This window comes from Mesoplodon densirostris, chromosome 1, assembly GCF_025265405.1.
Source record: "Mesoplodon densirostris isolate mMesDen1 chromosome 1, mMesDen1 primary haplotype, whole genome shotgun sequence".
In the NCBI taxonomy this organism is placed as follows: Eukaryota; Metazoa; Chordata; class Mammalia; order Artiodactyla; family Ziphiidae; genus Mesoplodon; species Mesoplodon densirostris.
In genome coordinates, this window is record NC_082661.1 from 226,192,424 (window position 1) to 226,205,244 (window position 12,821).

At 39.8% G+C, this 12,821-nt stretch overlaps 1 protein-coding gene across 6 annotated transcripts in view; it reads right to left on the reverse strand.

Annotated features, from left to right (window-relative positions):
• INPP4B (inositol polyphosphate-4-phosphatase type II B) overlaps nt 1-12,821 on the reverse strand; it is a 353,637-nt gene that overhangs the window by 249,151 nt on the left and 91,665 nt on the right. For all 6 annotated transcript variants that reach the window (XM_060095092.1, XM_060095079.1, XM_060095076.1 and 3 more), the window contains exon 5: nt 1,304-1,354. In XM_060095092.1, coding sequence (XP_059951075.1) covers nt 1,304-1,354 — 51 coding nt within the window. The remainder of the gene's footprint in view (nt 1-1,303; nt 1,355-12,821) is intronic.

Genomic DNA, 12,821 nt, shown 5'->3' on the forward strand with positions numbered 1-12,821 from the left:
AAAAAAAAAAAAAAAAAAAGAGTTACAAATTTCAGAAGGCCTTACATTATATGAAGCAACTGTAAAGGGTGTGAGGACGGCTTGCACTGGTGGTTCTAGTTTGAAGGAGGACGTCTGAGTGGTCGTAGGCAAAAGGCCTGTGACCTGAGTCCTGAGCTGGGAGAGAGCACCAGTGGGCAGCCAGGCAAGGAGACTGCATGTGTCCTGCAGGGAGAGAGGCCTGAGGCTGGGAGGACTCGCTGGTTCCTTGGGAGAAACTCTAGAAGCCCAGGTAGTCTTGGCACCAAGACTGGCGGTGGAAGTGAGAGCAGCACAAGAGGCTGAAGGGACTGGCAGGAAACAAAGCATGAAGCTTCATTTAAGTCAAAGAGAGTTATTCAGCGTGTTCCAGGAAGAAACTAGAAGGCTGCGTTCGGCATGAGAGAGCACGAAGTACCCTTTTCCTTCCCCTGCGCTGAGAGATGCAGAGGTGGCTGACTCGCTTCTCAGCCAAGGCACGCTTTCTGGAGGGCTCCCTTGGCAGGTTGGGATGGCAGCTGCTGCCAGTGAGGAAATGGATGCTACCTAGTACAGGGCTCCCCTCACCCACCGGAAGAAGGTGGTCAACTGCCTGTAGGATTTCAGGGAATTTCAAATAGGCTTTTCAGTTGGCAGGGCCTCTTAGACTCAACTTACTTCTGGACTTTTTCCACCTTTCTAAATGCAAGATCCCAGGGACCAGCCTGCTGGGCTATTCTTCAGGAGCCTCCATTGCCTACTCTAAACTTGTCTAAGCAAAATTACCTGTTACCCTCTTGCTCTCCCAACTTTTAAAAGCTTGAGATGCAATGGCTCAGATGCAGCAGGAAAACCTCAGCTGGATTTTCCTGCACTTCGGTGGCAGTTTCTGTTTCAACCTGCCCTAGTGTTGAAGCGGCTGGACGCAGAAAACATCACAGTCCCATAGCTAGTCAGCCTTCTGCATCCTTGCGGAAGCAGTCGAGCTTGCACCTGCAATTTCCCAGACTCCTGTTGGTCCCAGAATGTTGGCTCCAAATCACATCTCAGTTACCTGCAGGGCAATTTCTAGACTCATCTCTAGACAACTGAACTAAATAAGAATTCTCTTGAGGATGATTTTCAGGAGACAAGGAATGAAGTCCACGCAATTCTGCAAATATGTGACCGTGTCTCCTTGCATGGTCACACCCTATTAATTTAACTCAATTTTATTTGTCACCTAGAAGGCAGGAGGCCAGAGAAAACCCAAATGATTAGCTTAGAAGTGATGTGTGTGCCTTTTGGAAACAAAAGAAACACTTACCCCAACCTCTGGCGGGGGATCCTTATGTTCGGGGAGGACACTGGTTCTAACCTAAGGAGAAAAACAAACATTTTCTGTATGACTTTGGAGTAGAAACCAGTGCAGAAGCTTCACACAGGTGCTATTTGCATTTTCCCTCATCTGGCGTCAATTCGGACTCTGTGCTTAATCATTACTGAAGGTTCCTGTGTATGACATCCACTGTGGGCAACAACGACGCTATCCTTTTATAGTTCCTGAACTTCCTGAGGTTCTTAAGTAGACAGAGCTCATCCCATCACCCCTTTCAAATACAGAGATATCTGGGCTTTAGGTGAATCACTTTTAATCTCCTTGAAAAGCAAAGCTCATTCAACATTCCAGGGAAAGGACAGAGTTGGCATAGAGAATGTCATTCCATGAATGCTTATAAATATTTATTCTCTTTTAGGATATCTCTCTCTCTTGAGAATACTGGGCCAAATTGTGATATACCACCATCTAGATTCCTTTGAAAACTAATTCTCGATTGTGGGAGAGGATAATAGTGTAAAATAATTAGTCATTTGGGGAAGCTTTTCATATGTTTAAAAAGCATTCCAGGTGAAAAATCAACTCCTTAGATGATAAGTAGACATATTTCTTCTAGTGGGTGGTGATCCTCGACCCTGGCTGTACATTAGAATTACCTGGGGACCTTTCAAACTACCTGTGCTCCTTCCTGTCCATGGATATTGACCCTAATGTATAGTTATGAGTCTATGATTCTCTATTTAAGAAAAAAGATGTTTCTGATAAAAAGAAGTCACAATTATCTTTCTCACTTAAGAAAAAGCTAGTAAAAGCAGGAAGAAAACATAAAACCTAAATCTAGTATATCTAAATTTGAAGTAAGGGTGAGATGAACAAGTTAAATGAATACACAGCAACATACAAGAACACTGTGTTTAACTGGAGAGCAGAGGGCTACGGGGAGGGATGGGAGAGAGGAACCCAGGAACATATAATGGATCAACATTTTAGGGGGTCATTTTAACAAAATCCCTTTGGAGGTGCAGCAAGGGCAATCATACTTCTTTGTTTCTTTATGACAGATCCAGCATTATCACTTGTACAATCTGTCAGTCATCATGACTCAAAACTGTTCACCATTATTTTGTCACACAGAATAATGACAGGAGAGATCCCAACAGAGTAAACAACACAATTTACAGAACATGCTCAGCTCAGGATTTCAGGACAGAGAGCTCACTGTTTAAGAGCACTTCCAGGTTGGTAGCTGCATTAACGTTCTTTGGTCCAGAATGTTCAGAGGTACCTTCAGTCTCATTATCTGGAAATCATTAGCTGGCCTCAAAGGATGAGGAAACTTGGAAACTATATATTAATACATAGCATGCTGTAATGGACCATATAGTGTGTGTGTGTGTGTACACACATAGACTATATAAATACAGTGTGTGTGTGTGTATAGACTATATACATAGCATGTGTATATACACACACACTATATACATATATACATATGTATACTAGAATAAATTATATACATAGTGAATAAATTATATACATAGTGAATAAATATTCACATACATTCAACTCATACACACACATATATATGTGTATATTTATACATTTTAAGAAAATATTTGATATCCAAATAACATTACCCAAAAGGATATATAAATATAGTATATGTATATATACATATATAGACTATATACATAGTGCATGTATATACACACACACTATATACATATATACATATGTATATACCAGAATGAACTACATATATAGGGAATATTCACATACATGCAACTAATACACACATGTATATATGTGTATATTTATATATCAGCTTAAGAAAATATTTGACATCCAAATAATATCATCCAAAGGGATATATAAATACAGTATGTGTGTGCACATATATATACATATATGTATATTTATATAGACTATACACATAGTGTGTGTATCTACATAACACTATATACATATATACATATGTACACCAGACTGAACTATATATACAGTGAATAAATATTCACATACATGCAACTCATACACTAATGTATATGTGTGTATTTATATATCATTTTAAGAAAATATTTGACATCCAAATAACACTATCCAAAGGGATATGCTTGAATTTAGAAATAAAGTGAAAGAAGTCTGAAACTGTTAAACATATGTAGGACTGCATATAGTGTGTGTGTGTGCGTGTGTGTGTAGACTATGCAATCTAATGTTGGACAAAGGCAGAATAATAGTGACAATTCCTGCAACACAGTCATTAAACTCTTAAATTTAAAGTGATTTTATCAGTATAACATTTATTTCTTAAATGTTAAATAACTATGAATAAACTATATAGAAAAAAAGCTTTTTAACACAAAGGTGTATACTATGAAAAAGTCTAAAGATATTCACAGACTGGTTTGCCATTTCCAGTGTGTGTGTGTGTTTTAGTGTGTGAAGGGGGGAGAGAATGAATTTCACTTTACATAATAAAAGTATTTTTGAAAAGTACATGTACATCACATTTTATTAAATCATGGCATGTTTAAATCACTAGCAGAGCTCTTGATTTAGAGGAACTGAAAGACAAAATTATAAATCAATTTTAAATTGTATAAAGTCAAATTTTTATAGGAAATGTTTGTTTAAATCAGCATGTATGTACAGTTCTAAAACCTTTATATTTAAGGTTAGTACTACTTATGTTTAGCATATAGGTTACATATCGATGATGATTTTCTTGCGTTATCATACCACCCTCTTCACAGTGAACACAAACTAGGTGGCAAACACTGGGTTTGCCAGTGAATAAGGTCCCATTCCTTCTCTTCGGGACTCCAGAGTCTGGTGGGCAGGGCAAATGTATGAATAATCCAGGACAATGTCGTAAATTCTATAATGGAAATGTGAGCATTTTCCTGTCTGCATTGAATGAAGAGTAACTAGTTCAGCCTGTAAGTGTCAGGAAAGGCTTCACAAAAGAGGTGGTCTGGGTTTTGAACAATGCGTAAGAGTTTTAGGTAAAGAAGGATGCCACAAAGCAAGCAAGGTGTTATGTATCAGGCATGCAGCATGGAGTCGTAAAAGCCCATCTGTGTTTGGAAAAGAGTATTCTGATGATGCTATAACATGGGGGCCTCTAGGGATGTGACAAAAGCCGACTGTGTTTGGGGAGAGAGGTTGGGGGCCATTTGTTGTAGAGGTCCATCTATCATGTTACAGAATCGGAGCTGTACGCAATTTCTAGGAAATCTAGCAAGGCGTTCAAGTAGAGGAGTGACATGATCGGAGCTCCTTGAATCAACCCAACTCGGCCCAGACTCACGTTGGAAGAATTATTTAACCTCTTTGCCTTTATGTCCGTTATCTTTAACATGGGGTTAATCAGAGACCCCATAAGTTGTCACGAGTATGACATCTTTTCAGCACTTAGAACAGTACTTAACACAGAGAGGGAAGGAGGGAGGAAGTGAGAGAGAAAGGGAAGGAGGAAGAGAGGAAGTGATGGGGGAGGGGAAACAAGAAAGAAGACAAAAGAGAGAGAGAAGAGATGACAGAGGAAAGATGGGAGGAAGCAGAGAGACAGGGAGACAAGACCAGAGGGAGGAATATGTCACTGAAAAAAAAAAAAAAAACATAAATAAACGCTGGACAGATTTAGCTGAGACCTCTTGGTGAGAAAGGGATGAAGCAATGGCTGTCACTGTAGCATCTGGAATATTCCAGTTCATCGGCAATGTCATGCCTCCTGAGATTTACTGGCCTTCCTTAGGAATTCATTTTCCCTTTTTTGGTCTTATTAGCAGTTCTTCTCTCTGTTTTTCTTCACCATACCCCTCCCTGTCCCCTGTCCCTTCCTGGAAGATAAGAATGTCTGCCTGACTACACATTTAGAGTTCTTATAACTTCCTTTTGTCTGGATTTTATGATATTAAATAAAGCAAGAAAGATCAATTACTAGAAGAGGTCATGTAGAAAGTTATATATTCTGTCTTGAATATTTCTTAAGGTTCCTGTAAAACAAATTCATTTCCTTCTCTATCAACTTCATAAGCTCAACATTCTATGCACTAAATTTACCTTGAAAAAAAAAAAGAAACAACCAAAGGAAGATCAGGTAGCATAGAGTGAGTGACACTCTTTCATCAAATCTTTATAGATTAGTTCATAAACTTTGTTTCCAAGCAAGAGGCTACTTGGGCTACCACTGCAGTGACTGAACACAGCACTCTAGTCCATGGGGGACAACTTATTGAAAGAGTCACCCTTGCTACAAAGAGCCTGGATACAGCTTCCCTGAGCCAGGGAGGAGGGTGATTGCTGTATTTTTCATAGGTGAGTGGTGCTAGGATACCGTTGGGTAACCAGATCCACAGAAGGGAAGGCCATGCTGCCATGATGCTGTGCACCAGGGTGTCCAGGCCTGGACCTCACTGGTAGGTGAAGAAGGAGCAACCTTCCCCTGGAAGGCGGAATGGAAGATGTTGGCAATAGTGGAGGAATACCTCGGGGCAGGGAGAAAGCCCAGATTCTTTCCTCCGACTATTGTCATACCTGATAAGATCTCTGATAATGAATGTGTCATTGAAACACATCCCTTTTTTCTAATAAATGCATTACTCTTATTCTTTCTGTATCTCAAATTAAAATATACAATCTCACCCCATTTTCTTGTTCCACTTGGAATGAGATATAGAATTGCCTTAATATTCAAACACATGGAAATCTGACTGCAACAGAAATGTTTAGCCCTCTTGCACAATATGAATTTTTGGAGAGGAAGCTGCTCAGTCAGGATTATATTTCCTAGGATGCCTTGTATTGACACCATGTAACTAGTTCCCATCAATAAAATATAAGTGATGGTTGCCGCATCTAAACTGGGTTTTTCAGAAGTGGACCTAGAATGCCCTCTCCATTGTCTCTTTAGGTGACTGCAGAGCTGCACCTGGTCCCAGAATGACCACATAAAAGAAAGCCATCCACCATCCATCACTACCAGTACTAGGCTATCAAATGATTGGTTAGCTTTCTAGTGATGTGTAAAAAATAACAACAAACTTAGCTGTTTAAAACAACATTCACTTATTAGTTCACAGTCTGTATGTCAGAAATCCAGGCCTGGTATGGCCAGGCTGTCCCATCCAGTCCTACATGCAATGCTCAAATCAAGGTGGCAGCTGGCCGCATCCTCATCTGAAAACTTGTCTAGGGAAAGGTCAGCTGCCAGCTCCCGTGGGCTGTTAGCAGAACTCAGTTCCTTGCAGCTCTAGCACTGAGGGCCCTGTTATCTTGATGGCTGTCAGCTGGAGGCTGCTATAAACTATTGGAGGCGGCCCTCGTTCCTTGCCGTGTGGCCTCCTCCATCTTCAAATCCAGCAATAAATAATCTCGTTTGCATCAAACCTTCTTGCACTTCAGATCTTCAGATTATGTAAAACATGTACAACATGGGGTGGTACCTTGGGGCCATCTTAGAAGTCTGTCCACCACAATGATAAGAGCTAAACGTCCATTGTGTTAAGACACTGAATTTGGATGTTTACATTTGTTTCAGTGGCCAGCATAACTTAGACCTCCCATTGGTTGTAAATGAAATTTTGAATTCAGTTTATGGCTATGAAGAAATGAAGCAAAATAGGTCATATTAAATCCTAATTCAGTATTTTAATGTTAACAAACATGCGTTAACTACTTATTATGACCCAGCCACTATTATAAACACTGGCAATCTCAGAGATTAAGAAGACTTCGTATTCCTATAGGCAATACTAATAACATGGTTAAGAGTCAAAATATGCAATAATAATTGTTAAGCATTTTCAATTGTCTAAAGCCTATCAGCCACTAGATATTGATTTTCCAACGTGGATGGAGAAAATGATCCATGCATAAATGCCAACAATTTAGACCACAGAATATTAGAGATGGAAGGGGTCTTAGAGCTAATCTAGAAAAACTACCTATGCAATGTGAAATTTTTAACTGAAATATGCCTGAGAAGTACATTTAAAATTTCTCCTTGAACATGTTTAATCTCTAATTTACTATCTCACTAATTAGTATGGTAGAGATAGTGTTACAAACTCACATACCCAAAGGCGCCAAGCAGGTTAAATTAGTGAAAGAAGTGAACTGGGTGTAAGAGACAATAGGGATTGTAGAAGACTCTGGCAAAGTAGAAATCACATGACCAGCCTATAAGGAGCAGTAATTATCTAGCTCCAGATGATAAAAAATTCCCGAGAAAAAGTTCTTCAACTATCAACTGTGGGTAAATCCTACTTCCTTTGCAGGTGGGCTGTGATTGACATTTACTTACTTTTACCAGAAATGGGCCTGGTAAATGAGGTGGGTGGTCAAAGCAGGTCCAGTACTATTTTAGTAAAAATAAAAAAACAAATAAAAGTGCTACCCTAAAACAGTTGTTCTTAATCTTGACAACACATTGGAATCATCTGGCATAATTTTAATGCCAATTTCCAGGCTACATTCTAGAATAATTACATCAGAATTTCTGAGGGAAGGGTCTGTTCCAGCATCAGTGTTTTTTAATGCTTACTCCCCACTTGATTCCAATGCGTAGCCAAAGTTCAGAACTACTGCTCTAAAATAAATGAGCTTTTTTGAGTGTGAGCCTCATAAACTCCAAATCCTATACAAGTTCACAAAAATGCACTCTGCAATGGTCAAGTGATAGAATAAGTCTTCCTTTGGAAAAGAATTTTTTTTAAAGTTAACAGAATGTCAGAGCTGGAAGTGATCTTAAACATTATTTATTGGGCAATTTTTCTTAAACTCCAGCGTACACACTCATCACCTACTGGTCTAGCTGGTTAGGAGGATGGTCTGAGGACTGTCCCCTAGAAGCTTGTTATATAAATGCAGAATCTCAGGCTCATTCCAGACATACTGAATCAGAGTCTTCATTTCATCAAGGTTCCCACGTAATTCATATGCATGTTTATGGTCTGGTCTAGAGTACTTACGAGTGAAACAGGTCACAGATGAGAATTGTAGATATTCATTTCCACCTAAACACGCTTAAATAAGGAATGGGATTTATTCTTCTGGTTATGAAGGTAATTAGTAACTTTTTAAATGTCAATCATCTGTAGAGCTCCAGATAATATTTTCTTTCAGACATGTCTTTCCTTTGTTATGCTTTGTTACATCATGTTATGGAGAAGGGGTTGCTCTTGTCATCAAGTCAGGGATTGATTTGGGACAGAGCTAGTCTGGAATTCTAGTAAGACTCGGTGTTGTAGGCTGAATCTCCACTTCCCCAACCCCTCTACCCCCAATCCCACGCTTCCCCAGTCCCAGATTCATATATTGAAGCCCTAAGCACCAGTACCTCAGAATGTGACTATCATGGGTGACAGGGTGATTAAGTTAAAATGAGGCTACTAGGATGGGGCACTCATGCAATAGGACCTGTAACTTGACGAGAAGAGGAAGAGACACCAGGGGTGCAAACACAAAGGGATGATCATGTAAAGAGGCAGCAGGAGGGTGGCCATCTGCAAGCCAAGGCGAGAAGCTTCAGAAGACCTCATCCCTGCCAACACCTTGATCTTGGACTTCAGAGTCCAGAAATGTGAGAAAATAAATTTCTGTTGTGAAAGCCGCTCAGTCTGTGGCACTTTTTCATAGCAGCCTTTGCAAACTAAGACACTCAGTCTACCTGTGTTGTAGGGTATGGCCTTCCGTAACTTTCAACTGAGAGCCTAACTGGTCTTTGCTTCTCAGTCCTTGAAAGGATGCGGTCCTTGACCGCTTTTGTACTGGGCCTCAGCTTCAACGTCTGGCAAATGTCTTTAGAGACAGACCAGCCATAAGTTTGAGTCCCTTCTGTTCTCTAAGTTTGTCATTTCAGCTACACATGAAAACCAAAATCTCTGCTGGGTTCTGGGCCTGGCAGCTGCCACCTTGTGTTTAGCAAAGACAGATACTCAGACTTCTAGCTACAGAGAGAATCTGTAATCGCCCCCAGGTGAGAAATGGCTTTTTAGTCCCTCATTGTCAATTCAACACTCCCTCTAGGGCTATGGCTCATGCCTGGTTTTGGTTCCTTTCCCTGGTTTCCTAAACACTGTGAAACCGTGGGAGGTTTCACTCTGCTTTATATAAGCTTTTGGCCTGGTTCTTTCGCCTCCTGTCCAGGTCAGGATTCAGCAGTTCTCTTCTGAGAAAAAGTGCCCATTGATTTGAAGTCCCTGAAGTCTCAGTTTCTCAGTCCATCCAACACAGTGGCTGAAAGCTCTGCTACTTTCTCTTCTTCTGAGGAGCAGCAGCCCCGTGTTCAGGCAAATGCCTGTTCTTCAACCTACTCTCAGAATCACCAAATGCCTGAAGAGGAAAAATCCACAGGCTCCTGATGGCTCCACTCTGAAACGTCCTCCTTTCTCTGGAATTTTAGTTTCTCGTGTTGTTATTACTGTCACAGCTTGATGATGTTTTCAAACCTGATTTTTATAACACGTTCGGCTTGCTTCTAGGTGGCGTCAGAGGGAGCATTGCTTGTTTCAACTGCCACATCCTACCCAAAATAACCTTTGTAATATCTGAAAGTTATTGTGAAGCTAAGGGATCTTCCAAACATGATTAAGGGATGAACAATGATACTCAACAGAATGTAGTAGCTAAATATGATTGGAGAGGGGAAAAGATGTCATTACATGTTGCACTGTCTGTTAAGTCTTCGATACACCAGTTACAAATGGATAACTACAGGTAGTTCTCTTCATAAAAGCAGAGTTAACCCTGAAGCCTGAGCACTATCTAAAAATAATCCAATAATTATTGAGTGTGATGTGCTATCTTGATCTTTACTAGGTAAACATGATCACCTTTCACATGTCAAAACATATTATGCAAATGATATACACAAGAACATTCTAGAGATTCCCAAGCCAAATGAGATCACATTAAGAAAAGTGTAAGCACTCTTAGTTTGGATGCATCTAATGGTAGGAGTTTTCCATTTCTCTAAGGCAATGATGTTCACACCACAGCCCTCTTGTCACATCGGTCCCTTTATGTTTAATTGGTGGCCCTTTAAGATTACTAATTTCACTATATGAATGCACCATTATACTAAATTCTACCAGTCATATAGGAGTCATGTGGTTCTTTAAGTTAATGGTGACAGCAAATGTGGCTCCAGAGTCACATAACTCTGGGTATCTCTGCCATTACCCACATTTTATTCCATTTCCCTTTCCAACTCTTACAGAGATCTATTACAGGCAGGTGAAAAAATACTGAAGAGCAAAAATATCTTTAGACACTCCCTCCCTTTGTCAGAGAGTCACTGAAAGATACAGGCTCTACTGAAAATAAGAGATGCTAAAACTGAGGTCTAGTTTTTATGAAGTCAAAGAGGTCTCTCTATCTCTGTTCTGAGCATAAACTCTTCTGCCTTTCATACTCTTTACCTCTGGATCCTCCTGAAAGGGACACTAGACTGGGAAAGGCAGCACTGGTCAGACCCCATCAGGTATCTTACACTGCATCTCAGAGTCAAGTCTTGTCCTGGGCACTTACCTAAAACAAATAAGACAAACTTCCAAAGAGCTGTACAATCTAAAACCAAAATTTTTTTCAGTGTTAATAGATATTTAGCTATTTTTAAAACTGAGGTAAAGAATAAAGGACCTCTCTGCACTGCAGAAACAGAATCTAAAAATGTGTTTTAGAGGCACTGAAGACATTAACTAATAATTTGCTAAATAGCTGCTCATTGTAAGTTGAGAATTCTGTTCCTGCTGACTTCCAAAGCCTCACATGAGAATATTATTAACATTTCAATACACAGAGCATTCGACTCAAATATCATGTATCCATATTAATAGCTTTTGGGTCAGGTTAAACCTCCAGTACTGCTTTCATTCCCCTTCCTCTATTTCTCCACAACTCCAAAATACAAAAATAACTGTACCATCATTGTGAAAAATGTAAAGACAGTCAATGGGAACTGATCTCTTGATCCCAGCACTAGACCTGGGTTGAATATGTGCTACCCTAGAAAGAAATAATACAAACTTATAATTGATAAATAAGGATAATGGAATCAAGGGAAATAACTATACTTCCTTCGCCTAAGGGTTAATTATTTCAGAGGCACATGCATTAATTTTTTTACTTGTATTATCTCACTCAATTCCTATAGTTCTGTGTTGTATTATTCTTGTTTGGCCCATTTTACAGATGAGAGGACTCAGTTTCAGAAAACTGGAGTAATTTGCTCACTTCAATAGCAAGTTACAGATCAGATGTGAAATGGTCTGCTTTCAAAGTCTGCACCCCTTCTATGGTGGTGTGCCTTTCTGAGCCCACGCTGGTGGTGACTTTAATTGTCTTCCCTAGGGCTGCTTAATGAGTTTTAAAAACCAAAAATCTATTGGCCTCAGGGAATAGAAACAGACACAATTTATCACATTGCCAGACTCAAAAAACACCATCCTTAACGTATTAACAGCCTCCAATTAAGACCACAGTCATGATCTAATGAACAAGCCTTTAGACAGAGAACAGTAATATCAACACAAGCACATGTCTATTACTCTGTTGCTCAGTGAAAGTCATTAGTCCCAGAACTGTAAGGCTAAATAATTTCTAGGTAGCTTTAAAACAAAACTATTGTGATATCACTTAGTATTTTAAGAGATCATTTACAACCCAGGCTTTTGTAACCCCAGCCAAAAGAAGATCACCAAGCCCTGGGTAAAGATCAATTGATTTATATAATCAACCCACAAAGCATATTTTTTGACAAATTGGAATATAACTGTGTGTACCGGCACAGAGGGAAGGCTTTTGATGTAGCTATCCAATGAAGTGCTGTGTTCGTCTTCAGGCAAAACTGGGATAATTCAGCAGCTCCATTCTATCATCACCCTAGTTTCTTTCTCTATGGCATTCCACCAAAGTATCTAATCATTTATTCCATCACTGGGTCTGAGCACTGGCTGCACTTGAGAACCACCTGGGGAAGCTTTAAAAATTCTGAGACGTTATTTACACTCCTTTAAATAATCCATTTCTAATCACTCAGAGTTTTCGCTGCTCTCTCTTCTCATTTACTCTTTTTTAAAAAAATTAGTTTCTGCTTTATAACAAAGTGAATCAGTTAGACATATACATCTGTTCCCATATCCCTTCCCTCTTGCTTCAATGCAACCTTATGAGAAAACTGAGGCTCACGCTTTCGGTACCTTTCAACCTGCCTGAAAACAAAACATCAAGATAAGTAACTTTCTTCCCAGGTTATGTGGCTAGTATGTCAAAGAGCCAAGGTCTCGACCGGAATCTTCTGTATTCCCAAACCAATGCTTTCAACACCACCGTTGTCGCGTTGCAAGCAGCTCGGGCTGAAAGGATAGTACACTTCCACTACAGTTTACTGAAGACAATGTGGGCAAATTGAAACAAAGTTCGCAGTTTCCCCGCGGGGGGAAATGTGACTGTGGCATCTCAAACAGGAACCAAGGATGGGTCTTCTCAAAGAAACGTT